The sequence below is a fragment of the Numida meleagris genome, unplaced genomic scaffold (assembly GCF_002078875.1).
Source record: "Numida meleagris isolate 19003 breed g44 Domestic line unplaced genomic scaffold, NumMel1.0 unplaced_Scaffold398, whole genome shotgun sequence".
Classification (NCBI taxonomy): domain Eukaryota; kingdom Metazoa; phylum Chordata; class Aves; order Galliformes; family Numididae; genus Numida; species Numida meleagris.
In genome coordinates this window covers 56,107-57,895 of record NW_018364619.1, presented here as the reverse complement: position 1 = coordinate 57,895, position 1,789 = coordinate 56,107, and the positions used below count along the sequence as shown (strand labels likewise).

Below are 1,789 nucleotides of genomic sequence, written 5' to 3'. Positions count from 1 at the left end.
TTCCCATTGGCTGCGGCTGGCAGGCTGAGCCCACTCGGCCCCACCCACACCGCTGTCACTCATGGCGCGGCCCCGCCCCCTTCCTTCCGCCTCCCCCTCTGCCGGGTCCTAGCGCCCACCTCGTGCGCCCGGAGCTCCCTCCCCGGGGACCCCTTCCGCCGCCAGGGACCCCCGCCCCGTCCCCACCACGCTCCCACATCTCCATTTCCAGACCGTTTATTAAAATCCATCTCACGGCTCCCCAATCCCCGTCACAGTAGGCAGAGCCCGATTCGGGGACACCCCTGGGAGTCCGAAGCCCCCCACCCAGCTTCGTCCCTGCGTCCTGTTCCCTGACCTGGGGAGCCCTGGGGGTCTCAAGCTGCGTCCAGGGCGTCCCTGGGGCTCTTGGGCCTGGACCCAGGGGGCTCCAGAGGCCTTGGGGCGGGACCGAGGGTCCCAGGTCCAGGTGGAAGGGGCTCCGGGGCTCTCGGGTCCGGAGCAAGGGGGCCCTGGGGGTCAGTGTGCCTTCTGCCGGGGGCTGTCGTGGGCTCGCTGGGCAGCAGCCAGGTGTTTGTAGGCATCGACGATGAGGGCGGCGGGCACCAGCACCCAGATCCCGTTGATCCCCACGAAGTAGACCCAAAAATAAAGCGGGTGGGGGTCGCTGTGGGTCCAGCCCGCTCGCGCCTCCGTGGCGAAGTAGAGGATGTCCCCGTAGAGCTGCCCTGCAGGGGGGGGGATGGAGGGGGATATATCGCATCAGGGAGGAGGCGGACGGGCAGGACCCCTGCGGACGAGCCCATTTACCGAGGGAGACGACGAGCTGCAGCACGAAGCGGGCGGGATGGCGCCACAGGAAGGCGAGGAAGGTGAGGAAGCTGAGGGGGCCCCAGGCCCACGCCGTCACCGTCTCCATGGCCACCGTGAAGTCATCGCTCCTGGAGGGGGCACGCGCGCAGCGGGGTTCAGCAGAGACCCTTGGGGGGGGGGGGGTCACCCCGCGTCCCCCGCAGACCCCAACTCACGTCATGTAGCGGCTGTCGGCTTTGGCGTACTCCTTCCCTGTGGGCCACGAGGGGTGAATTAGGAGGGGACGGACCCTCAGCGATCTGCCCCCCACTGGAGAACCCAAAGAACCCACACCCACCCAGGGTCCCGGGTGCCCCCCTCCCCACCTGGGTCACCCCAGGGGTCCATGAACCCCCCCCATGGGAGGCACCAAACCCCCATTAACGCCCCCCAGGAGTCCCCAGACCCCGATTAACACCTCCTAGACCCCCGTGAACATCCCATCAGGGGCCCCAAATCCTCACCAGCATGCCCCAGATCCCCATTAACCCCCACAGAAGGCCCCAGATCCCCACTGACCCTCCCCAGGAGGCCCCAGACCCCCATTAACCCCCATAGGAGGCCCCAGATCCCCATTGACACCTCCCCAGGAGGCCCCAGGTCCCCATCAACATCTCCCAGAACCCTCAGCAGCCCCAAATCTCCATTAATCTCCCGTAGGAAACTCCAAATCCCCATTACCGCCCCCCAGGAAGCCCCAGGTCCCCACGAACACCCCTCAGGTTGCTGCGGACCACCCCTCGTCCCTCCCCATAGGAGGCCCCAAAACCCCACCAGCGCCTCTCGGCCCCTCGCCACGAACGCCCCCGACTCACAGACGTCGGCCAGCAGCCCGGTGTCGGCGGGCAGCTCCCGGTGCCGCAGGCTGAAGTATCCCTCCAGGACCCCGTGCACCCCGGCGCACACCAGGAACCAGCTGACCGCCAGGCGCCGCGTGTGGCTCCGCCGGGCCCCGCCC

The 1,789-nt window shown here is 68.4% G+C and overlaps 1 protein-coding gene across 1 annotated transcript; it reads right to left on the bottom strand.

Moving 5' to 3' along the window:
• Positions 1 to 200: 200 nt before the first annotated feature.
• On the bottom strand, positions 201 to 1,788 carry EBP (emopamil binding protein (sterol isomerase); the record flags this gene model as incomplete). The annotated part of the gene is made up of 4 exons (XM_021383425.1): positions 201 to 707; positions 790 to 920; positions 1,008 to 1,044; positions 1,647 to 1,788. Coding segments are annotated over 4 exons (519 nt in total), but the record flags the coding sequence as incomplete, so codon positions are not given.
• Between the last annotated feature and the right edge of the window lies 1 nt (position 1,789).